The 24847-nt window shown below is 45.9% G+C and overlaps 1 protein-coding gene across 2 annotated transcripts in view; it reads left to right on the top strand.

The window, feature by feature from the left end:
• The window catches only part of TBCEL (tubulin folding cofactor E like), a 45158-nt gene extending 21485 nt beyond the window's left edge, over positions 1-23673 (top strand). For both annotated transcript variants that reach the window (XM_083163051.1, XM_083163050.1), the window contains exons 2-8: positions 234-375; positions 2802-2941; positions 6116-6297; positions 7448-7704; positions 9088-9214; positions 13526-13642; positions 21100-23673. In XM_083163051.1, the coding sequence (XP_083019177.1) occupies positions 243-375; positions 2802-2941; positions 6116-6297; positions 7448-7704; positions 9088-9214; positions 13526-13642; positions 21100-21418 (1275 nt within the window). In that variant the 5' untranslated portion in view covers positions 234-242 and the 3' untranslated portion in view covers positions 21419-23673. The remainder of the gene's footprint in view (positions 1-233; positions 376-2801; positions 2942-6115; positions 6298-7447; positions 7705-9087; positions 9215-13525; positions 13643-21099) is intronic.
• The last annotated feature ends 1174 nt before the right edge of the window (positions 23674-24847 follow it).

The raw sequence follows: 24847 nt of genomic DNA, 5'->3' as shown, positions 1-24847 counted from the left end.
GCTAATTTGTAGCGCCATTCGCATGTACAGTCGATCAATAATCACCTGTTCTGCGAATTCGCTGCTGTGGGATCTATGAGAACCCGTCAGTGCACCAGCACCACAACCGTTGGGGGTGCCATGAGGCAATGATATTTTATAGAAATTGGCAGTTGGGGAATGCGGCACATACACATGACTATGAATATAACCGTGCAAAGAGAGGAATCCATTACATATTTATCCTCTTCCAGGTCACAGAAATGGAACCACCTTGCGGAAGGAGTTTCATGCAAATGCTGTGTGAGAAGTACAGCCCAGAAAACTTCCCATACAGAAGAGGTCCTGGTGCTGGAGTACACGTCCCCCCCGGACCACAGGTGTCACCGATGAAAGGTAACTGGTAGTTTACTGGCAATAGAACTTTATCATAACTGCTGTGCTACGTCACAAGCAAAATGTCGTTTTCAGGCTCACGGTGCCCACTCATGCCCAATTCTCGCGGGAACCACATGGCTGAGTGACTGGTCGTGTTGAGTAGGTGACAAAATAGTGGTTCTATATAATGAAAGGTGAACACTGCTCCTTACCTCTAGGGGGGGAATTCAAGAAAGCCGCAGATGGCAATTTTCACAAATCAGCCCAAGAGGCAGTGTATGTGTGCAAACACTTAAACTTTCGATCACAGTTTATGTTCTGGCAGGGGGCAGCAGCGATGCGATGGAGGCGGCATTGAGGGGAGGCAGGATAATGTGTTTTCTGTGAGTGGCACGGAAAGCGCAGGCGTGTTCGGGCCGCAGGAGCTTCTTGACCTCACACACAGCCGCTGTGACTCCCGACATGGCCAGCCAGCACCTGGTTTTGCAGCTAGGCTGTACGGAATGGCTTGTCATCTGCGAATGCTGCAAATATTTTAGAGGCACATTTCTGGGCAGGACTCGGCGTGCGTGGCGGTCTTGCCCCCGCGCCCCCCCACACACACACTACCGTGAGGGGTTTCGGTTTTGCTTATTTTCGCAAAACTGCAACCAGCTCTGAATCAGGCCCATAGTCAATGAAAGTGAAATGTCCAGCAAAGTTATGAGCAATATTTTCTAGATCCAATACTTGAGTGGCCAGCAGATGTCAGTGTTGTGCAAGTCACACAAAGACATTACTCCTATATTGAGATATATATTTTATTATTTATTTATTTATTTATTTATTAACAGTTTCTTATATAGAGCATAAATATTACGCAGCGCTTTACAGAGTATAGTTGAACATTCACATCAGTCCCTGCCCCAGTGGAGCTTACGATCTATATTCCCTACCACATGTACCACATGTACACGCACACACACAGACATTCTAGTGTTAATTTAGTTTGAACCAATTAACCTACCAGTATATTTTTAGATTGTGGGAGGAAACCAGAGTACCCGGAGGAAACCCACACAAGCAAGGGGAGAATAAACAAACTCCGCACAGTTAGGGCCATGGTGGGTATTGAACCCATGATCTCAGCGCTGTGAGGCAGTAATGCTAACCATTACATCATCTGTACTGCCCATGTCCCTACATTGCTTCGTGTGTAGGGGTATTGCGATAGCGATGCATGGCCATGTGCGTTGCTATCGTCGGGTGATTAATATCCAGCAGGTTAAATAAATCTAGCTAGTCACCGGGATCAGGGCCAATGTTCTCAGCAACAGAACACTGGCCCTGACAGCAACACATCGCTGACACATCGCTGTGTGCTGAGCAGTCTTGCTGAGTGTTCTAAACGATCAGAAGTGTAGGTCCCATAAGATGTCAGATGTTGTATTCAGTATGACCTGAAGGGTGCAGAAAGGCTCATTTGTATGGGCCTGACAATCATAATGGTGTTGAATGCTGTGTGCCTAACCCTTGTGGTGTACCTACATCTACCAACCAATGCTGTCAATGGCTGCAGTAGTAGAGGACAATATAACGACTAAATGGGAAACTACATCCAGCAATCAACAGGAGACAAACAACTTCTTTGCTAATGAAGGAACAATGGGGTGATTCTGGTTGTCTCCATAAGATGTGAGGATCGCAGCTTACCGAGAGCCCACCACGCCGAATACCTGCCCCCGCTTCGGGAGTCCTGACGCTACCATGTGAGGGGATGTGTAACATGCTGCTGCTGCAGGAGAAATCATTTGATGGTTCCTGACCATCGAATTGTTTCTCCTGCCTTCGCAAATAAAAGTCAGTGGAGACTGAATTATATTTGTGGCCCCTGGGATGAATATGGCGTCAGCTGCCCTTCCCCGGCACACTTTATCCCGCCTGTGTGCCCATGGGGACGCTCATGATAGGCTGGGCATTTCCATGGGCGACACCCGACCACACCACCGTCCACTCATGGCCTGCCCCAAATCCCTGCGAACAGTTCGGCGACTATGCAAGATGCCAAAGCCGTTTGCAATGGGGAGTTGCACATGCGAATAAAAGACCCCGTCCGAGAATATTAGAATCACCCCCTTGGGGTATAACCATCGATTCAATGAAGGACGACCTAAATTAGGTCAACCACAGAAGGTCAACAGAGTTTAGGTTGGAAGGTCGACACAGGCATTAGATTGACAATGGGAAGTTCGACAGTCAAACGGTCGAAACCCCCCCCCCCCCCCCCCAGACAGGTCATGTTTTCCAGGTCTAGAAAGCGTGAAATGTGTGGGATCCTGAGGGCCTAGTTTGAGAACCTTCGTTTTAACACTTTGTTTGTAAGTAACTAAGGAATGTTCATCTATGATCCCGCAGACAGTGTTTGTGTTAAAATATATAACTCTTTGTTACTTTCTGTTCCTCAGACCGGTTGAATCTCCCGAGTATCCTGGTCTTGAACAGTTGCGGCATCAGCCATGCTGGAGATGAAAGCGAGATTGCTGCCTTTTGTTCCCACATCTCAGAATTGGACCTGTCCGGGAACAGGCTGGACAACTGGCAGGAGGTTAGAGAACGCATATCAAGAGATTGTTTGTTCATTAGTCTTGCATTTGGAGTAGGGTGGCTCTTAACTAAGTACAGTAATGTGCTAATGTACTTTTGATACATTAGTATAATTAAGTGGTACTCTTTACTTAGAACGGCGCCCACGATTTTGATCGTGGGCATCGTTAGTAAAAAATCTCGGGCATTGAATGCACTAAAAAATCGGGTGCGATGCGACCGACGAGATGCCCGCGATTTCCCATAGGGAACAATGTTAAATGTCTCAATTGACCCAATTTTCCTGTTTAATGCCTCAATTGACCCGATTTTTCCATAGGAAACAATGTTAAATGGGCCACAGAGGCCAAATAGGCACCCTGAAGTGTATAATGGCCACCCGAATTGTTAACGGCACCCCACGATCAACGTCAACCCGAAGCGTGGCGAGCGCAGCGAGCCCGCGAGGGGCGGCGGTACGCGTCCTACGACCTTTTCATACCCCCACTATCCACGTTGGCGTGGAGTTGGGAATAGAAAGTGTGGCGAGCGCAGCGAGCCACTGAGCCCGAAGCGTGGCGAGCGGATGCGGACAGCTGTGAAGCCCGCAAGGGGACGCGGATACCTGTGAAGGTATCTGCGTCCCCTCGCGGGGCTCGCTGCGCTCGCCACGCTTCCGGCTCGGTGGCTCGCTACGCTCGCCACACTTTCTATTCTCAACTCCACGCCGACGTGGATAGTGGGGGTATGAAAAGGTCGTAGGACGCGTACCGCCGCCCCTCGCTGCGCTTCGGGTTGACGTTGATCGTGGGGTGGCGTTAACAATTCGGGTGGCTTTTATACACTTCAGGGTGCCTATTTGGCCTCTGTGGCCCATTTAACATTGTTTCCTATGGAAAAATTGGGTCAATTGAGGCATTGAACAGGAAAATCGGGTCAATTGAGACATTTAACATTGTTCCCTATGGGAAATCTCGGGCATCTCGTCGGTCGCATCGCACCCGATTTTTTAGTGCATTCAATGCCCGAGATGGCCATGATGGGCGCCCTTCTAAGTAAAGAGTACCAATTAAGTTATAGGAAGTGCTCTCATCCCTTGTTCACTGCCTTGTGGCATATGGACAACAGTAGAAGCGCACCTATTAAGACTCATCAAATGGCATGAGACCTGCATTAAAGATGGGGCACCAATATTGCTCATCCTCACATTGCAATTTAAAATAACACTGTGTTTAAAATATAGAATGCAGTACAACCGATTTATTATGCTTTAATGAAGTACTAATACATTAGATTGCATTGGAGAAAGCACAATGCAGTTAATGCATGTTTTAATGCATTAACTGCATTAATCTCAGGACAGGCGCAATGTTGAAGAGGCTCAGCTGTTCGATCATTTGAGGTAGGCAATATACCACATAAGGGTTCTTTAACTATAGTTTGTTCTTGTTGCCATCGTTCCATAAAGTGCAGGTTCCCGAAGTGCCCAAAGAACAATCTCTGCCATCTCTGTTATAGGTGACTGTAACTCTATCATTATTAACATAGGCCTTTTAGTGGCATCACAAACAAGAGTCCTTCTGGCACAGAATCTCAGGATATTTAGAGGATGTCCTCTCCTATTCACTACTGTGTTATGTTCCTTTTTTATTTCTTTATTATTATTTAATTGTCTTTGAAATAATGCCATGTTTCTGTGTTTTTAAATAACTTTTTCTCCTATTTGAATGTTCCTCAATCTTCATGATGAAGCTCTTGCTTGGAAATATGCGAGCCAACTCTCATGGAGAGACATATTTATCTAGTAATCGGTTCATATACATCAGGGGTGGCCAACCGGTCAGAGGTAAAGAGCCGAAAAATATCAGTAGTCAAGCTAAAGAGCCGACATCATGCGCGCGCCAAAGGCGCATGCGCCAAAAAAAGGGTGGTAGTCTATTTTGGTGGGTGTGATACAAATATGCCTCCAATAGTGCAGTGCCATCTATACATATGCCCCCAATAGTGCCAGATACACATTTGCCCCCCACGGTGCCAGGTATGCACCACACGGTGCTGGGTATGCCTCTACGGTGCCAGAAAGCTGCTATGCCCCCACAGTGCCACAAACTGCTATGCCCCCCACAGTGCCACAAACTGCTATGCCCCCCACAGTGCCACAAACTGCTATGCCCCCCACAGTGCCACAAACTGCTATGCCCCCCACAGTGCCACAAACTGCTATGCCCCCCACAGTGCCACAAACTGCTATGCCCCCACAGTGCCACAAACTGCTATGCCCCCACAGTGCCACAAACTGCTATGCCCCCACAGTGCAAATTTCCCAGCAGCAGCACTGACAGTTGTTGCTGCTGCTGCCGGGCGGGCGGGGAGAGGACAGACTGGTGTCCCCTTGCAGTCCTCCTGTTATGTCACCGATGGGAGGAGAGCACAGCACACCGCGCGTCTCCTTCCCCCTCACTTCCCTGTGACTGGGCTGTCCACCAATCAAAGCTCGCTGGCCGGCTCCTGATTGGCTGCTGGCCCGCGAGCTCTGATTGGCGGACGGCCCAGTCACAAGGATGCACAGTTCAGGGAACCGGCAGCAGGGGGGACTGGGATGGACGGTGGGCGGCGGGCAGCAGTGGGAGCAGGAGCCACACTTTACAAGGGGGAGAGCCGCATGAGGCTCGAGAGCCACGGGTTGGCCACCACTGATATACATTAATCATACCCGTTTTTTCCACAAACAAATGTGCGACCTAAAGATTTCTGATTGATTGTTGCATGGTTTAATCAGGACTATGTTAGAAAAATAGGTACAGTAAACCTGATATAATAATAGATAATCATAGACCCAGTTTAAAAAAAAAAAAAAAGCATGATTTAAACATGTAAAAACAAAATATAAAAAGTCTCAGAGAGGGTAGATACTTTAGTGTTCATTCTAACACCCTGGGGTGTCGCGCTCTGCTGTGGTGCTTATAGCACAGTCTGGTCTGTATTTCAGCAGATAGATACAGACCAAACTGTGCTAGAATCATCACTATGTATCGCCTCTGTATTGATAATCAATTCTACCAGCAAAACTATACTTTTTGTATAGTATACATTTCTGTGAAATTGGTCTCACAGAATATAATGCATATTATTTTGTAGAAATTTTAATGCTGTAGCAGATTAACATTACCTATTTTTTATTTCACGTATCAAACAGATCAGTCGAATTGTGTCTAATGTGCCTCAGCTGAAGTTCCTGAATCTGAGCTCTAACCCCTTACACTTGTCTGTTTTGGAACGGGAGTGTGCCGGAGCATTTTCTGGTATCCATAAACTGGTTCTCAATAATTGCAAAGTGTCCTGGGAAACAGTCCACACCCTGCTACTGGAGCTTCCTGAGTAAGTGTGAGCGGGTATTGCATGTATTGTGGGAGGCAAGGGCGTAACTACCATTGGTGCAGGGGGTGCAGCTGCTATGGGGCCCAGAGCTGAGAAGGGCCCACTTTGCCTGTCAAAGTTACATGTGCTGTATATATTTTTCAGCATTAGGTGATAAATAGGGGCCCTTACAAACGTTTGCTATGGGGCCCACATGTATCTAGTTACGCCACTGGTGGGAGGGATTGTAATTTGTATATTACTGTATCTTCCGTGCAGACGGACGATAGGTCAAAACTACAGATTTCGACAAACGAAAAATCAGTGGTCTAGTATACGTAGAATTCTTTTATTCCGCCATTTCTACTGCTCTTATGTGTTCAAGTAAGGACAAACTAGACACCTCAATGTAATCGAAATCTGATAGAACATGGTGTATTTTATTTATATATTTCATAAATAGCTCACTTATCTGAAGGACTGTCAGAAGTATCTAGAATCACCGTGAGTTCATCTGGGGGTGAGCCATAACGTTTTGACTCTGACTATGGAACGCAGTTCCCCACACAGTTTAGAATTCTTCAAAAACAGACTTAAGCATTTCCTGTTGCTCATGCGCTTCGCTAATGTCCCTTTAGGTCCTTCAAAAATACAACTCAAATGCATTCCTCTCTCCTGTTACACTTATTCTTTTTTGGGGGCGATTTTTTTGCCAATGGTCATTAACAGACTATTCAATTAAAGCCCAATTTTGCGTACTGAAATGTCCCATTTTCGGCCGATGGTATTTAGGCTAATTACCGGACCCATTTGTTATCATGTCTCTGATGGCTGTTTATCAGGGATTGGGAGGGGGGGGAGTCGGTTTCAGGAGAACGCCCAGCTTTATATGGCATCCCCATGGGCGTTTAATGGGTGTCCCCTGGGAACACCCTTTGTGTGTTCTACTGTACATTCTATTCTCTTTCCTATGAAATATAGAGAGGAATCCAATTAGCCACAAACCGTTCCCAGCATAAATCGCTTCATCCAGCTGTTCGCGGCTGATAGGATTCCCCCTTAGTGTCCGGCACCAGACCGAGTAACATTCTGGATGAGTCATTTTATTTTGTTATACATAGTGAAATGTGTAGTTGTATTCACTTGTAGTAACTGGGTGTCTCTCTTTCAGCTTGGAGGAACTGTTCTTGTGCCTTAATGACTATGAACGCATTGTGAGTTCTCCAGCTTGCTTCCGTTCACTAAAACTTCTTCATATCACGGACAATAATCTGCGGGACTGGTCAGAAATCTGTAAATTAGGCACAATGTTCCCGTGTCTCCATACTCTTATCTTAGCTAATAACAATCTCCTGACTATTGGGGACTCTGAGGAATCACTGTCGCGGTTCTTTCCCAATCTCCGATCAATTAGTCTTCATAAATCAGGTGAGATTCTCTCTCTGCGTGAGGGTTTATTGCATTCTGTTTGCCTTTCTCTCAATCCTGGTATGCAATGAAGTCTTGAGTTCCTAAAGCGTCTAGAAATTAAAAGTGATGCTGTTTCCCCTAGCAACTAATTTAGATTATGTCTATCATTTTCTAGTATGCAATAGAGAGATGTTAGCTAAAATCTAATTGGTTGGTATTAGGGATGCCAATCCGGGGGCATTTTTTCAATCTCGGGATGGAAAAATCCTCAATCCCGGGATCCCAGGATTGGCCTCTCTAATTAAAAAAACCTGTTGTAAATAATCTGAAAAAAATAATAATATTTAACTTAAACAATAGATAAAAGAACAGGTCCTGTGATTGGATTCGGTATGAAATCCCGACGGGATACAAAATACCGACAGATATTGACCAACGGTCAAATCCCGACATGGTCAAAATCCCTACATGGTCAAAATACCGACATTTAAAATCCCGACAAGATCAAAATACCGACAAATAGAATATAGACAGGAGAAAAAGTCAACATGACTTTCGGTCGACAGGTCGCGAGGTCGACCTGGGTTTTTTCACAGTTTTTTTACCCGAATGTCAACACAGTCGACATGGACACAGTTGGAAGTGAACCGCAGCCCCTCGCATCGCTCGCTTCCTTTGCTATGCTTCGGGCTCAGTGCCTCGCTGCGCTCGGCACACTATTTTATTCTCCCACCATGCCCTAGTGGATGGTAGGGCATGAAATACCGCCTGTTGGCACATGTCGGGTCAAAAAACCGTGAAAAAACCTAAGTCGACCTCACGACCTGTTGACCGAAAGTGATGTTGACTTTTTCTCCTGTCTACATTCTATATGTCGGTATTTTGACCTTGTCTGGATTTTAAATGTCGGTATTTTGACCTTGACGTGATATTGACCATCGGTCAATGGTTGTCGGTATTTTGACCATCGGGATTTTGACTGCATCCCCTGTGATCAAACTAGTGTGCAAGATTACTACAGGTAGGGTCTCCCTTATCCGTGTATTCCAAAAACCGAAATATTCTGAAAACTGGTTTTTCAGAATATTTCGGGTTTTTTGTTTCATACTTCATCCCCCGATGTCCACGGCGGCCTCTGGAATCCTCTTTAGCGGCATCTCTGGTCCCCCGTGCGCAATGCACCCCTAGGATCGGAGATGCCGCAAAAGAGTATCCCGGGGCACCATCTAGGGACCAGGGAAGTATGGGAAAAAAATTGTTTTAAAAAATCCCTTATCCAAAATGCTTGTGGTCCCGAGCATTTCGGATAAGTGATACTCAACCTGAATTTCAGGAAAATTGAAAGTGTGGAGCCCTCTGCCACAAAAGCTGTATATTATGCTGAATATTCTCTATTAACAGGTATATATTCCTGGGAGGACATTGATAAACTAAACTCTTTGCCCATGCTGGAAGAAGTCCGATTACTTGGTATTCCTCTTGTGGAGCCGTACAGCACTGAGGAGCGAAGGAAATTAGTGGTTGCAAGGTATTGGTTTTACTCTCTCTGTACAGAGCCACCCTTACTACCGTACACAGTGATATCAACCACATCCAGTATGAAAATACCACATACAGGAGAAGTCGTTTGTGTATAAACTGGTTCCAGATCTCAGTCTCACTTTTTTTAGATGATTTTTTATTTTTTTTATTAACCCTTTGAGTGCCGAAGTTGCTGTGAGAGATCCTGAAAATATCTGTTAAAAATGCCAGCGCCGCTCACAGCGGCTGCTCTTTTTTTGGGTGCAATATTTAAATAAACTTCAGTTAATTGACTTGGCAGTAGTTGTATGTATTTATACTAAAAGAGCAGTCGCTGTGAGCGGCGCTGGCATTTTTAGTGGATAGTTTGAGGTTCGCTCACAGCAATATTGGCACTCAAACCTATAGCAGTGGCACTCACCCTTTTGTACCCCCAACAGTTCATGTTTTCCAGGTCACTCGGCAGTTGCACTCAATATTCAGGGGCACATTTTAAAAGATCCACAGGTGGAGCTAATAATTTCACTTGTGGTTCGGTGTGGAGGCCTGGACCGAGGTTGGGCACCACTGACCTAGAGGCATAGGTCGGGCCTTTTTACAGAATGCTTTACTATTCATCACGGTATGATGCGTGGTCCCACGGGTCATGAGGTCAGTCCTCAAATCTTATGCTTGCCATGCAGTAGGACGACCGGCATCAGATCCAAGTCGTCTAACGATTTCCCCGGCGGCTTCCAAGACACACGTCAGATCTATCGTAAGATCTGAAACTCCAGCATATTGGTTGTTAGCAGTATCTTCAGATCTTACATGCAGCACATAAGATCTGAGGATTGACCTGCGCGACCGCGCATCGTACCTAAGCAACTCACGATGTGCAATAAAAACACACACATACACAATGGATCACACAACCCGTCTAATTTGTGCGTTCAGGCCTGAAATCATTCTGTTGTATGGCCAGCTTTATGTGCTGCACGTAAGATCTGAAGATGCTGCTGACGACCAGTATGCTGGGTGTTGCAGATCTTACGATAGATCTTATGTGAAATCGCACATTACTGTATCGTGTGTCTGAGAAGCTGCCGGTGAAATCGTGGCACGATCCGCATCAGAAGCTGGTCGTTCTGATGTATGGCCAGCTTTAGTCACAGTTCAAAAGGTGTTATTTATTAATTAAAATTAGATATTTTATTTTTATTAGTCTTAAGGTGGTCATACACTGTAATTATTGGTTTGATCAGCCAATTAGTGTTTTCTCAGGACGATAATTGCACAGTGTATGGCCGCAACCAAGCACCAGTTATCTTTCAGCCTACCAGACAGAGGCGATAATTGCTGTTTGGTCCAGATAGTGTATATACTCGCCATCAGACACACAGACCAATTACAGTGTATGGCAAGGTCAGATAATTGTCCTGTCTGTCTGATTTTATCTTGCAGTTTATGCCTAGCATCCCGTGTTGTTGGGGGGCGGCGCTGACCTGTTCGCTAGGCTGCATATATGCAGCCTAGCAAACAAGTCTGAATCGTGCCCTCTGTGTTGTAAGACTACACAGACAAAAGCTAGAATCTGCAGGAGAGTTTCCCCCTGTATGTATAACTGATCCATTGGAATGGTACCTCTCGGATAACAAGAAGTTGTTGTCAGAAGTGAATACGCGCACTGAGCTTAATATGAGGGCAGGTTACAACTTTTTCTCCATATACTTGCGACCATCGAATGATGGGGGAGGTTCCCTTAGATGGAGGAGGCGTATTCCGTGAAAAATACACGTGCGGTCCGTTCGGCCAGCTTCTTACCGCATACGGACAAAGTTGGCGATCCGTATGGAAGGCGGGGTTTCGCACGCACGGTCCTGGCCGCATATTCGGCTCCGGCCGCACCGATCAGAATAAGGGCCTTTATTAGCTATATGTTACAAAAGGTTTATTCCTTACTTATCAATCACTTGTCACAAAAAGATATCAACTTCAATGTCATTTTCCATGATTAAAAGTGTTGTATACTGCATTATAGATCTTTGTAACAGATTTGGGGGGTGATTCTGGTTAAATCGGACAGAGTTGAATACGGCCTTGTTCCGATATTTAGGGCTCTGCGCATGGTATATTATGTGCATGTGCAGGTCCTCTTTGTGAACGAATTCGGCGACCTGCATAGTCGCCAAGCCATCGGCAAGGATCGGGACAGCCGGTAAGACTGGGGTCGCCAGTGTTTTATTGGCGTCCCCATGAAAATGGAGGGCATTTTCATGGGTACGCGGGCAGGTCGATGACTGCCAAGGGGGCAGGCCGATGATTCACAGGACATCAGCCGCCCGCCCTGTTTTCGGCCTGGCACACACAAAGAAAAGTCAGTTCAGACTGACTTTTATTTGTGAAGGCAGGAGAAATCATTCGATAGTTGGCGACCATCAAATGATTTTGCCTGCTACGGAGACATGAGAGGGGATTTGTTTTCTTTCGCGTGGCCCCAAGGGGAATCAGCAGCAGGGGTGTGGCACACGGACAGGAGGCGTCTCTGGTGCTCGGTAAGCTGCGTTCCTCAGGGGTGGAGTCCTATTATAGTAATCAGTAATAAGCTCACCGGGGGCTATATAATTAGCCCCGATCAGTGAGCGGTTGCCTGAACCTGTGCTTTCTAACAGGCGATCCTAATTGGATAGCACAAGGAAAAAAAACATTGGGAAATTCTTTCCTCTCCCAATGTTTTATCAAGGCTAATAGGATACTGCCCTTGGTAAGGGATTTTTGAACACTCTGAAACTTTGAGAATTTTTTCCAGAACATCTATATCTGTAATGAGCTTAAATATATTTTAACCAATTATTGTTTTTCTTTTATGGTAATTTTTTTTTTTTGTGTGTGAATCCTAAATGGATTGATTAATTTTTGGTGTCACATTAGTTAAAAACGATCGGTACTTGTTTCCTAGCACGGCCACACCGATTTACATCGGGGTGGTCGTGTCTGAAAAATCGGGTCGATCGCATCGCATGCAATTTGGTCGCATGCGATGCGATCGTCGCGACCGACCGATTTTGGACCCGTTTTTTTTTTTTTTTAATTAAATGTAAATCGGGTCCCTGGGACCCGATTTTACATTGTATTCAATGTAAAATATTCCCAACCCCCCCAAATGTCACGGCGTACACCCCACCCCACGATAGACGCCAACCCGAAGCGTGGCGAGCGCAGCGAGCCCGCGAGGGGCGGCGGTGCGCGTCCTCCGACCTTTTCATTCCCCTACTATCCACGTCGGCGTGGAGTTGAGAATAGAATAGTGTGGCGAGCGCAGCGAGCCACCGAGCCCGAAGCGTGGCGAGCGCACGCGGATACCTTCACAGGTAAACGCGTCCCTTCGCGGACTTCACAGGTGGACTTCGAGGGGACGCGTATAACTGTGAAGGTATCCGCGTCCCCTCGCGGGGCTCGCTGCGCTCGCCACGCTTCGGGCTTGGTGGCTCGCTGCGCTCGCCACACTATTCTATTCTCAACTCCACGCCGACGTGGATAGTAGGGGAATGAAAAGGTCGGAGGACGCGCACCGCCGCCCCTCGCGCTCGCCACGCTTCGGGTTGGCGTCTATCGTGGGGTGACGACGGGGACATCTAAAATGTGAAATGGGTCATATTGGCCCATTTCACATTTTTCACATTTTTTCAGGATTTCAATGTTAAAAAATCTTTTAACATTGAAGCCTATGTAAAAATCGGGGGCATCGCATCGGGACCTATGTTAATGGTCCCGACCGACGCGATGCCCCCGATATTTTACCTTTCCCGACACGATTTCAATGTTAAAATATTTTTTAACATTGAAGCCTATGGGGAAATCGCGGGCATCGCGTCGGTTGCGTCGGGACCATTGTTAACGGTCCCGACCGACGCGATGCCCCCGATATTTTATCCTAGCCGGCCAAATGGACCTGATTTCAAAGAAAAATCGGGTCCATCTTATGGATCGTGTACCTTAACTAAAGGTACACGATCCATAAGATATGTGGCCGTGCTAGGAAACAAGTACCAAACGATCACTTTATAAACAATTTTGAAATTGGTATTCAAGGCGTTTCTTTTTACAGCGGTGAATAGCATCCCGCAATCGCCGTGGAATTTGAAGATGACCTGTTTGATATGCATACGTACTAAAGTTACTGAGGGTCATTCTAGTGCATTTAAGTCATTTGGCAGGGAGATCTGAGGGTGAGAGCATATTGATTTCATGAAAGGAAGATCAGTACATTCTCCTCTCTCGCTTTAATACAGTGAAGTCGATGGTCTCGCTAATCTTTTCTTCTCATATGAACTCCTAGATTGCCGTCTGTTTCCAAACTGAATGGCAGTGTTGTCACTGAAGGTGAAAGAGAAGACTCCGAGAGATTCTTCCTCCGTTACTATATGAATTTCCCAAAGGAAGATGTTCCATTAAGGTGAGACTGCAGACAAAAGGGAATGAAAAGAGAGGAGTTACAGGAAGGGCTGATGCCCAGACACAATTTACAGTGGAGAAGTCTTAAATGCAATACAAACAAATCTTATATTTACAGTGGAAACTGTTGTGCTCACTTTGTAGCAAACGGTAACAAAAAAAACACCTTTTTATTTAAAATATTCTTTCTTGAATCTGAGTCCTAGAAATTCAACTAATTGCTGATTTAATGCCTGCACTGTCTCACCCCTGGGCTGAGCCTAATTTAACTTTTTTCGTGGATGGTCATACTCCATTATAACTATAGATGATTACCCTGTGCTGTGTATTGTTTTTTCTTTTCTCTGTTCCCCATCTTCCTTTCCTCCTTCCTCTTATTTTTCCCTTTAACACTTTTTCTGTATTCCGTGTTTTTTTCTTCATTCCTGCTCCTTTTTCTGTATCTCTGTTACTCTCCTGCCTTCCTGTTTTATATCTGTTTCTCTCATCCACCTCTGTTCTTGTGTCTGTTTCTTTCATCCCCCCTTGTTTTTGTGTCTGTTTTTCTCTCATCCCCCTCTCTCTTATTTTTCTCTTCTGATCCTCTGTTTCTGCATCTCTCATGACCCTCTGTTTCTGTGTATCTGATTCTCTAATGCTCTGATGTTTTAAGGATTTTAGCTCCTGCCCCTCTGTTTCTGTGCCTCTGTCACTCTCCTGTCACCCTGTTTCTGTACCTCTGTCACTCTCCTGTCCCTCTGTTTCTGTGTCTGTCACTCTCCTGTCAGACTGTTTCTGTGCCTCTGTCACTCACCTGTCCCTCTGTTTGTGTCTCTGTCACTCTCCTGTCCCTCTGTTTCTGTGTCTCTATCACTCTCCTGTCCGCCTGTTTCTGTGCCTCTGTCACTTTCCTGTCCCTCTGTTTCTGTGTCTCTATCACTCTCCTGTCCGCCTGTTTCTGTGCCTCTGTCACTCTCCTGTCCCTCTGTTTCTGTGTCTCTATCACTCTCCTGTCCGCCTGTTTGTGTCTCTGTAACTCTCCTGTCCCTTTGTGTCTGTACCTCTGTCAGTCTCCTGTCCCTCTGTTGGTCACTCTCCTGTTCCTCTGTGTCTCTGTCGTTCTCCTGCCCTTATGTTTCTGTGCCTCTGTCACTCTCCTATCCCTCAGTTTCTGTTGCTCTCCTACCCTATGTTTATGTGCCTCTGTCACTGTCCTTCCCTCTGTTTCTGTGCCTCTCTCATTCTCCTGTCCCTCTGTTTCTGTGTGTCTCTCTCTCACTCTCCTACCCCTCTGTTTCTGTGCCTCTGTCACTGTCCGTCTGTTTCTGTACCTCTGTCACTGTCCTGTCCCTCTGTTTCTGTGCCTCTGTCACTGTCCTGTCCCTCTGTTTCTGTGCCTCTCTCACTCTCCTGTCCCTGTTTCCGTACCTCTGTCACTCTCCTGTCCATCTGTTTCTGTGCCTCTGTCACTCTCCTGTCCCTCTGTTTCTGTGCCTCTGTCACTCTCCTGTCCCTCTGTTTCTGTGTCTCTGTCACTCTCATGTCCGCCTGGTTCTGTACCTCTGTCACTCTCCATTCTGCCTGTTTCTGTACCTCTGTCACTCTCCTGTTCCTCTGTTTCTGTCACTCTCCCACCCTCTGTTTCTGTGCCTCTGTCACTCTCCTGTCCCTCTGTTTCTGTGCCTCTGTCACTCTCCTGTACCTGTTACTCTCCTGTTTCTGTGCCTCTGTCACTCTCCTGTACCTCTGTCACTCTCCTGCCCCTCTGTTTCTGTGCCTCTGTCACTCTCCTGTACCTCTGTCACTCTCCTGTCCCTCTGTTTCTGTGCCTCTGTCACTCCCCTGTCCCTCTGTTTCTGTGCCTCTGTCACTCCCCTGTCCCTCTGTTTCTGTACCTCTTTCACTCTCCTGTCCCTCTGATAATGAGCTGAAATGATGGTACCGGCAGCCATATACACCTGAACAGAGCTACATTTCAATAGCTCCGTTGGACTCCCTCTGGTGGCTGCCGGCAAAAAACCCCCCAAAAAAAACAAAACATTTGAATCTGGCAAATAGACTGCTTTTAATTAATACATTCCAGCAGTTTAGCAACAAATGGTTCTTCTTGAAATGTTTCTGTGTTACCAAAGTGTACCCTACATAAATCTGTCTATTCGTGCAGTAACCATTGCTGACTGGAGCTGCAGGTTGTTATTGCAGCTCTCCCGACCTTTGCCTCCTTTTATTTACCATACCTGCAAAATATGATTGCACCGTGGTTTGTCGGATTTACTAGGCCGTTTCTGTTTGTTTGGCAGTTGTACAGATTTGTAGCTTTCCATATTAAGAGGCTTGTGTCCAAATGTCCTAATACCTGCTTCTTCACACCATTCCACCCTGGTAGCATTTAATTAATCTGAAAATTAAAAGTAACTCTATGTTGCCTCTTAAAGTCAGCATGAAAGGCTGCTGCTCCATGTCATTGTTTTATTCTGTGCTCTGCTGTAGGCATTCCATGAAGTACAGGGGAGCAGGGGAGGTAGGATCTCATAGCATGGAGTACAGGTGTGGTTATGAGGATCGCATGGAGTACAGGCGTGGTTAGGAGAATATCATGAAAAACAGGTGTGGTTATGATGACAGCATAGAGAATAGGCGTGCTTAGGAGGATAGCACGGAGTACAGGCGTGCTTAGGAGGATAGCATGGAGTACAGGTGTAGTGAAGAAGACAGCATAGAGAACAGGCACAGTTAGGAGGATCACATGGAGTACAGGAATGTTTAGGAGGATAGCATGGAGTACAGGCGTGGTAAGGAGGATATCCTAGAGAACAGGCATGCTTAGGAGGATAGTATGGAGTACGGGCGTGGTAAGGAGGATATCGTAGAGTACAGGCGTGGTTAGGAGGATTGCATATAGTACAGGTGTGGTTAGGAGGATTGCATATAGTACAGGTGTGATTAGGAGGATAGCATGGAGTACAGGTGTGGTTATGAGGACAGCATAGAGAACAGACTCAGTTAGGAGGATAGCATGGAGTACAGGCATGCTTAGGTGGATAACATGGAGTACGCACGTGGTTAGGAGGATAGCATGGAGTACAGGCTTAGATAGGAGGATAGCATGGAGTACAGGTGCGGTTAGGAGGATAGCTTGGAGAACAGGCGTAGTTAGGAGGATAGCATGGACTACAGGTGTGGTAAGGAGGATAGCATGGACTACAGGTGTGGTAAGGAGGATAGCATGGAGTACAGGCTCAGTTACTAGGATAGCATGGAATACGGGCATGTTTAGGAGGATAGCATGGAAAACAGGATTGGATAGAGCATGGGTCTTCAAACTGTGGCCCTCCAGATGTTGTGAAACTACAAATCCCAGCATGCCTTGCCACAGTTTTAACACTCCCTTATAGCAAAACTGTGGCAAGGCATGATGGGATTTGTAGATTCACAACATCTGGAGGGCCACAGTTTGAAGACCCATGGGATAGAAGGATAGCATGGAGCACAGACACAGTTAGGAGGATAGCATGGAGTACAGGCATGCTTAGGAGAAGAGCATGGAGTACAGGTGTGGATTTGAGCATAGAATGGAGTACAGGCAAAGGTTAGGAGGCTAGCATGGAGAACAGACGTGCTTAGGAGGATAGCATGCAGTACAGGCACAATTAGGAGGATAGCATGAAGTACAGGTGTGGTTATTCGGACAGCATAGAGAACAGGCTCAGTTAGGATAGCATGGAGTACAGGCATGCTTAGGTGGATAGCATGGAGTACAGGCATGCTTAGGTGGATAGCATGGAGTACAGGCGCGGTTAGGAGGATAGCATGCAGTACAGAAGTGCTTAGGAGGATAGCATGGAGTACAGGCGCGGTTAGGAGGATAGCATGCAGTACAGGCGCAGTTAGGAGGATAGCATGGAGTACAGGCGCGGTTAGGAGGATAGCATGGAGTTCAGGTGCGGTTAGGAGGATAGCATGGAGTACAGGCGTGGTTAGGAGGATAGCATGGAGTACAGGCGCGGTTAGGAAGATAGCATGGCGTTCAGGTGCGGTTAGGAGGATAGCATGGAGTACAGGCGCGGTTAGGAGGATAGCATGGTGTACAGAAGCGGTTAGGAGGATAGCATGGAGTACAGGCGCGGTTAGGAGGATAGCATGGTGTACAGAAGCGGTTAGGAGGATAGCATGGAGTACAGGAGCAGTTAGGAGGATAGCATGGTGTACAGAAGCGGTTAGGAGGATAGCATGGAGTACAGGCGCGGTTAGGAGGATAGCATGGTGTACAGAAGCGGTTAGGAGGATAGCATGGAGTACAGGCGCGGTTAGGAGGATAGCATGGAGTACAGGTGCGGTTAGGAAGATAGCATGGAGTACAGGCGCGGTTAGGAAGATAGCATGGAGTACAGGAGCAGTTAGGAGGATAGCATGGAGTACAGGCGCGGTTAGGAGGATAGCATGGAGTACAGGCGCGGTTAGGAAGATAGCATGGAGTACAGGAGCAGTTAGGAGGATAGCATGGAGTACAGGCGCGGTTAGGAGGATAGCATGGAGTACAGGCGCGGTTAGGAGGATAGCATGGAGTACAGGCGCGGTTAGGAGGATAGCATGGAGTACAGGCGCGGTTAGGAGGATAGCATGGAGTACAGGCGCGGTTAGGAGGATAGCATGGAGTACAGGTGCGGTTAGGAGGATAGCATGGAGTACAGGCGCGGTTAGGAGGATAGCATGGAGTACAGGCGCGGTTAGGAAGATAGCATGGAGTACAGGCGCGGTTAGGAGGATAGCATGGAGTACAGGTGCGGTTAGGAGGATAGCATGGAGTACAGGCGCGGTTAGGAAGATAGCATGGAGTACAGGAGCAGTTAGGAGGATAGCATGGAGTACAGGCGCGGTTAGGAAGATAGCATGGAGTACAGGAGCAGTTAGGAGGATAGCATGGTGTACAGAAGCGGTTAGGAGGATAGCATGGAGTACAGGCGCAGTTAGGAGGATAGCATGGAGTACAGGCCTGGTTAGGAGGATAGCATGGTGTACAGAAGCGGTTAGGAGGATAGCATGGAGTACAGGCGCGGTTAGGAAGATAGCATGGAGTACAGGAGCAGTTAGGAGGATAGCATGGAGTACAGGCCTGGTTAGGAGGATAGCATGGATTACAGGCCCAGTTAGGAGGATAGCATGGAGTACAGGCGCAGTTAGGAGGATAGCATGGAGTACAGGTGCGGTTAGAAGGATAGCATGGAGTACAGGCACAGTTAGGAGTATATTATGGAGTACAGGCCTGGTTAGGAGGATAGCATGGAGTGCATTATGTGCACAGCAGAACGTTGCGCTAGTGAGCATCATCCCATTTTTAACTGAATTGAATTGTTTCTTAAGTATTAAATTACACAGACCAAAGATTCTCCACCGCATTACCGTTCAGATTGGTGAAAGGTTCCCATCTGGGAGGTAATTTCCATTATTTCCAGCTGCATCCCTCCTCACCCCTGCTGTGTCTCTACATCGCAAGCTAGTTTCTTTAGACCAGCACTGTTGAGGCATCAGAAAGGCGGCCCAGTCTCAGTGCCAGCAATTCTACGATCGCTTAGTAATCCTAGAAGAGGAATGAGCCTAGTGCAGCCTAGCAGTGACCGTGCAGGGGACCTCTACAGTCAGCACAGTACCACACCGTGTAATGTGGTTTCTTCGGAAGTGTTCAAATTAGTATTTGGTAGAATGGTAGTCAGTGTAATGTGAGGAGGCTGGCCACAATAGGCATTGCAGTAATTGCTACAGAAATCTGTGTTTCTGGAAGAGATGCTACAATTAGTATCCAGGTTTAGTCATCCCCGATGTATTCCTTATAGGTTAGGGGCATCACAACTATAAGCTGCCGCTGCTGCAAGTTCCGAGACTCCAGGCAGAGCCCAAGCTCTCTGCTGTCAATGAATCCTTTGTTCATATCTCCCCATCTGTGCAATGTGAAAAAGAGACACCAGTGGGTCTTGTGCAGTGATTAATGGTTGAGTCTTTCCAGTTCATAGAACCAGTGTGCGATTCCAAACTACCTCCATCTCCGGTTGCAAATGGCTGGGCCATTCTCCCCTGTGAATCCTCATATTACTGACTTACACAGTGCCGGTTCCCTCAATTTTGTGTCAGTTTTATGTTAAACCCTTTCCATGAAGTCTCCATTTAAGATATGCCGGAAATCTCTCCCCGTAATCCAAGGCTTAAAAATGGATATTGGAGGTAATTCACACCTACTCGCTAGGCTGCGTATGTTTGGAGCCTAGCGAGTAGGTTAACGCCACCCCGGCGAACGGATGTCGCCCGAATCCCCTCATTTGAAGGTTGCTCACCATCGAATGACTTTTCGTCTGTTGGCAGCAGAACGGTAGCCCAGGGCTTACTATTCTGCTGCACGCTGAAGTCCGGATTGGGGTGGGCGCTGACGTCCCACCCCGAGCAGGCAGGGGAATGCCTGCATTCCCTGGGGCCTGCCCAGCGTTTCTATTGTCACGTCCACCGTTTTTGAGGGCACACCCATGATACACTGGTTTTCCACCCCCGGAACACCACCTGCCTGTTAATCAGGCAGCGAGCGCCCCGGCGATTGAAAATATCACCAAAGGAGCGCGCTACGTCCCCCACCATAGGTGACAGGGCTGAATTAGCTCCATTGTGATATTCCTGCTCATAAGGGCATCTCATGCCGTCGTACACTTTTGCATGTATGCATTTGTGGGGGCTATTGGGAAATAGGTTGAACCACCAATATGCCCTAATATGTACGTGAACGTGAACTGCAAGGCGGAGTCGTGGCTCGGACACGGCAGCATGTGATTGGGTAGCTGTTGCTTCTGTAGAATCTTGTGCTGCCCTTAATGTGGAATATTTGTTATTCTTTAAAAAGGTAAGTACAGATAACATTGGGCCTGATTCAGACAGGGACGCAGCTGCTGCGCAATAGGAGGCATCTTTTGTAAGGAGACTCCTCCTGGCGGCTTCTGTGTTGCGCAGCTTCGGATCACTCTGCTTTCCGAGTAGCTCGGGATAATCAGGTCGGCCAGTGTTTTCATGCTTCCAGGATAAAAGATCTGTATCAGAAGGCACAGGCCCTGGATTTAGCACCCCAAAAAACAGCGGCAACATGCCCCTATTTTTGATATGTGTCCCACGTCATCGGCAAATAGCACTGCCACTTAGGGGGCGCTGTGAGCAATCTCGCAGTACAGATCCCTTGCATGCACAGACCAGTAACCATCAGAGATGTACACAGACCGCGGGATTTGCGCCTATATTTCTATCAGGCAAATTGTCCTTTCCTGGGAATGACAGGTCAGCTTTGGTTGGATGGTCATGATTGGCCATTTGATTTTGCCTGCAAGTCACATACAGTATTACTCCTTTGGTGAAATGAATGGAGAGAGAAAATGCTTTTGATTTGTGTAGTGAATGCAGAGCTTGTAGAGTGACAGAGAATTTTTTGACGCTGTGATTTTTGTCCTCCAGGTACCAGGAGCTGGTGAGGAAATACGGCAAGCTGGAGCCGCTAGCTGAGGTTGACCTTCGCCCACAGAACAAAGCCAGTGTTGACATTCACTTTGAGGAGAAAGTACAGAACATAAGTATCCGGCTCGATCAGACTGTGGCTGAATTCAAAAAGCAACTTAAGACTTTACTACAGCTGTCCACAAACAAAATGCGGCTTTATTACTTGGACCACGAGGCCCCTTTTGGGCCAGAAGAGTTGAAATTCAGCACGCGAGCATTACACTCGTATAATGTCCATGATGGAGTCAAATTTTATGTAGAACCAAAAATCAAATGACTTTTACGAATAGATATATATTATTTATGTATAGAGGATCTATCTACAGTTTTGTTTCTTTTTTGTTTTTGTTTTTTTAAAATTTATTTGTCTTTTATATATTTTACTTCTTAATTCCCATTTAAGTCTAAAATAGCTATGCACTAGAGCAACCTCTGGTAGTGAATTGTGAGAGATTACAGTATCTTTTAAAGCACAGGTTCTCAAAGTCGGTCCTCAGGACCCTACGCAGCGCATGTTTTGCAGGTCTCCTCACAGAATCACAAGTGACATAATTATTTCCACCTGTGGATCTTTTAAAATGTGTCAGTCAGTAACGATTGCACCTGTCATGTGAACTGTGTGGGGTCCTGGGGACCGAGTTTGAGAACTACTGTTTTAAAGAATAGGTGTCACAGTCTCACCTTTTTATGTTGGATTTAAATGTCTCCTTCATACAGCTAGTATCTACACTCCTGCCTGACATGTAGCACCTGGTAACCGCATGTTCTAAGCATTAACAATTAAACTAACAGTTTTCACAACTGGTCAGGCCACACGGACTAGCTACAGGAAACTAAAGGATCGATTGATAAACCGTATCCGATCCTTCTACTGCAGGGCAATTATCCGGATGTAAAATGTGCTTTAGATAGTGCTTTATATATCTGTAACTAAGCACATTAGATAAGCACGATTGCTATACTTATATCTAGGGAGAAATCCAGATTGTTGTTTATTTCCTGTCCATTTTTACCCTATCCGCAATCTCCCTGAATGGTAGAATTCTGATCGGTCAACCGCAAGGATTCCAGCTGCCAATATATGGTCAACCCAGGGAAAAGGTGTTGATCAACATTTCTGTTCTGGTGGACCATTGTCAGTATCTACAGCACAAAATCAACAGCCAAACGGTATGCAAATCCAGATTCTGTGCATTACAGGGCGAATGCGATGGCCCTGCAGTTCCGCTTTCCTGCCTGAGGTGTCGCTGTCTACTGTGGTGTCTTCATCACATTGTGGCCTGGATCTCAATACAGCCCGACTGTACAATAAGCCCCAAAGCAAATAGCGACACCCCAGGTGAGAAAGAGGAACGGGATTTTGAAAGATGCAGGTTGCTAGAATGAGTATGTGTGTGTGTGTGTGTATATATATATATATATATATATATATATATATATATATATATATATATATATATATAAATATATATGAAGTTCAAATAGTAAGATGTCACTCACAGTATGAAACACAGTAATACAGAGACTGTTTCAAGTGTTTTCAACTGACTACTTGGAACAGTCTCTGTATTACTGTGCTTCATACTCTGAGTGATATATATATATATATATATATATATATATATATATATATATATATATATATATATATATATAGTAAAATCTCTGATGTTCTCCTTTTTAAATGTTTATTCCTTGTATTAAAAACAATGCACATAATTTATTTTATTATATATTGAGCTACTTCACATATATATGGATATATTTAGCGTCTTCTATTCCCCTTCAACCCTATTTCTGTTGCCTTGATCCATCCGCCTTAGATAATATGCTGTAATTTACCTCCCTGGAAAAAGTCCTTTCACATCAAAGTATTTGACCTTTTCTTAAAGATGGGGGAGTACAGTATCTTAGCACAATATTGTCTGAATCCCCAATTATCCGTCTCAACCTATATTCACTCTTCTCCATTTTCTCGTTGGCAGATAATCTTTATCAACTTTTAATTAAACTCCCATTGAATTAACTCTATACTGTTTCCTCTGTGGGTTTCTTTCTTCCCCTTCCTTTGACACTCGCTGTATATTTCCCTCCTTTCCAGTCTCTTGTAGTGTTTGGAGGATTCTGTTTCTTTCCTGTTAAGTGAATATAAAAAGGAACAATGTAAATTGTGAAGCTTTCTTCCCAGAGGTATTACTCCAACTCATATTTCACTCAAAGGGGTCACATAAAAAGAACTATTTAACTCAGAGAGACTTGCACAGGACAATAAGCAGAAAAGAATATAACAAATTGACTTAAACAAGAGCCGTGTCCTTAGATGGGACGGACCTATACATCCATATTGGGGATTTTGGAATTATGCGCTAAAAGATAATTCAGGAAAGTTTTGTCCAAATCATTTTAATATTTTTTACATCCGCACTCCTTATGGCAAGACATGTAGGATAAATACATGTATGGGGTATAAATGGGGACGTGGCTTATCACCTTTTGGTGGTTGTTTAATTTCAAATAAAAAATGGAAATGAACATGTGTGTGTGTGATTTATTTTGTATCTACATATTTACTCGAAGGCAAGTGGGTTCTAGGTAAAATACTGACCCCTTTCCCCTCTGTCAAACATGGAGAGGTGTCCCCAGGCGTTGACCATACCTACAATAAGTTTCCAGAAGGCACCTGGACCAGGGAGATGCACTACAGTTACGGAGGTGCTTTGCAAGCTGCGAAGACTGGAAGAGATACCGTCACTGGGTTTCATCAAAGTTGGAATGATCTATGCTCCGCCGAGTTTGGGTAGAGCTTGAGCGGGAGGAATAATGTTTACTATTATTTATCTAAAAATTTATAAATGAGGAAAATAGAATTGCTGGTAGGCACCATACACTAGGACTCAAGGAAGATCCTATCAGCCATTGGTCATCAGGTCATATCAGGCCTTTTCTCTCCCAGAGTGCAACTAAACTTATCATCCACTCAGTAGTTATCTAACGGCTCAACTACCACAATGTTCTCCTTACTGGCCTATCTCGCTCTTCTCCAGTCTGTCCTTAACCCAGCGGCTAAGCTTATCTCACTCTCCCACCTCTCCACTTCTGCCATTCCTCTTCAATGAAATCTGCATTGGCTCCCATTTCCCTACAGATTCCTCTTAAACTCCTTACCCTCACATACTGGGCCATCTCTAATTCTACTGCTCCATATATCTCCGACCTCATCTTAATTTATACTCCCACCCGCTTAATATGGTTGGCTGACGACTATCGTCTCTCCTCCACCCTGATCACTGCTTCCCATGCTAGAGTTCAGGACTTTGCCCGTGCTGCACCCCTTCAGTGGAACCCACTCCTTCACTCCATTAGACTCTCCCTGATCTTGCAAAGCTTCAAACAGGCACTGAAAACTCACCTATTCATCAAATCGTGCCCTTCCATTGCATAACCTAGTCCTGAGGCTGGTCCTCCAACCCCCTGCCTCAAGCCTTGACCATCTCTACCTGCTTACATCCTGCTGTCAAGTCACCGCCCGCTTGCTTGCACCTGGCAGTTTGAAAAACTAGGCCCTTAAGAGCACATAATGCAAAGAAAACAAAGGTGCAAGATGAGTGGCCCTTCCTTCCACCCTTATGTTGTATAACCAGGACATGCACGGTTTAACAAACCAATCATTTTAGCGACACGGTCTGCCACATGACTGTGGCTGAAA

Source organism: Crinia signifera, chromosome 19 (genome assembly GCF_055691185.1).
Source record: "Crinia signifera chromosome 19, ASM5569118v1, whole genome shotgun sequence".
NCBI lineage: Eukaryota > Metazoa > Chordata > Amphibia > Anura > Myobatrachidae > Crinia > Crinia signifera.
This window is presented reverse-complemented; position numbering and strand designations above follow the sequence as displayed.